Source organism: Melanostigma gelatinosum (genome assembly GCF_949748355.1).
Source record: "Melanostigma gelatinosum genome assembly, chromosome: 10".
Lineage (NCBI taxonomy): Eukaryota > Metazoa > Chordata > Actinopteri > Perciformes > Zoarcidae > Melanostigma > Melanostigma gelatinosum.
In genome coordinates this window covers 25,745,325-25,747,080 of record NC_136643.1, presented here as the reverse complement: position 1 = coordinate 25,747,080, position 1,756 = coordinate 25,745,325, and the positions used below count along the sequence as shown (strand labels likewise).

The 1,756-nt window shown below is 39.2% G+C and overlaps 1 protein-coding gene across 1 annotated transcript in view; it reads right to left on the bottom strand.

The window, feature by feature from the left end:
• The window catches only part of LOC306783572 (uncharacterized protein), a gene marked incomplete at its 5' end in the record, with an annotated part of 17,315 nt that extends 15,772 nt beyond the window's left edge, over positions 1 to 1,543 (bottom strand). Inside the window, one exon of the mRNA XM_079277280.1 lies at positions 1,509 to 1,543. Within this exon, the coding sequence (XP_079133406.1) occupies positions 1,509 to 1,543 (35 nt within the window). The remainder of the gene's footprint in view (positions 1 to 1,508) is intronic.
• Positions 1,544 to 1,756: the final 213 nt, after the last annotated feature.

The following is a 1,756-nucleotide window of genomic DNA, read 5'->3' as shown; positions in this document are numbered from 1 at the left end:
AAGTTCGTCGTCGTCTTGAAATCCATTTACAACCACAGCTGACCCACCACACAAATATGAGTAAGAGAAGCACTGCATGTTAAATGTATGCACTGATAGTACATCAGTGATATATAAAGATCATTACCCCCAATATTAAGTACTCAATAATACACAGAACCAATGCTGCACATACATAAAGAAATACATTATGCATCCATAACAATATGTGTATAAATACGTGCATGTACTTCTGTTTTAGTTCTGCTAAATATGTTTTCATCCAGGATCCATCTCCATATGGGACATTCTTAACATTATAAACTCACATTCTGCCTGCTGGAAGGTGCAGTAACACCTTCTAAACGCGCGTCGATTTGGGGGCGCTGTTCACTGCGACGAAAGCGAGCAGCTGCTGCACGATCCTCTCCGGTCGGTCAGAGGACCAACACCGGGGCGAGAAAACTACAATCAATACGTGAAACGAGCGGAAGTACTCCTGAGAGTAAGACATTTATTAAGACTTGTTCGTTTTGAATTGAAGATGAATGAGGAGACATTTGAGAGATCTGATGGCATCATCCCTCTGTGTGTGTGCGCGTGTGTGTGTGCGTGATGAGTGACTCCTGTCTGTCTGATGAACCAATAATCACGATCGATTATTCAGCTCCTTCAGTCGCAGACTGTCTGGATTCAGCAGAACACAAAGTGAAACCTGAAGCAGTGACACGAGGATTCATTCTGGCCTTTCGTTTAAAAAGCTGTTTCATCAAGTCAGGATTTGTGACATTATTAATTTATTAATACATATGTATATATGTATATATATATATATATATGTATATATATATGTATATATATATATATATATACATATATATATATACATATATATATATATATATATATATATATATATATATATATATACATATATATATATATATATATATATATATATATGTATATATATATATGTATATATATATATATATATATATATATATATATATATATATATATATATATATATATATATATATATTAAAATAAAGAGGCTGTCTGTGCAGTTTTTCTTGAAACACGTTGATAAACTGCGCTCTTGTACTTATACTCTTTATATCTCACCAGATAAATCAAACACAGTGATGAGACAAAGCTGCATGGAATGTTTAAAACACTGATTGTTACTCAGAATGAGGAGCATGGCAGCGTGTCGACTCATGAATCACTCCAAAGCACAACAAACTGCTGCAGAGTTACAAGAATATCAAGACAAAGAACTCAATTATAGAAAATGAAGCCGATATAGTCTGAGAGTTCAGAGACACATCTCTATTTGGTCTTGAAACTCTGAAATAAGACAGCCATTACACCGTGAAGCAGCAGCTTCACACTCCAGTTTCAACCGTTTGATCCTAAATGAGCGCACTGGGTAGATCAGTGCGTAAAAACGCACCACAGCGCCAGAAAGCCGCGGGAGAAGCGCCGCTCGTACCTTTTTGCTGTCTCCCGTCAGGGAGTCGGACCTGTTCTGTCCCATGGTCCCCTGCTGCGGGGACATGGTTTCCATTTAACGCCGTATATATCCACGGGGCCGAGCGCGCGGACGGTTTATTCCCATGATACGAGTCCAAAGTGATAAGTCCAAAGTGTTTTATCCGGTGGACAGGAGGGCACGAGCCCGCGGAGAGTCCATGATGGAGAGGAGGAAGAGGAGGAAGAGGAGGTGAAGCCCGTGCGCGCTCCTCTGTCTCTGTGTGTGTCTCCACTGTGT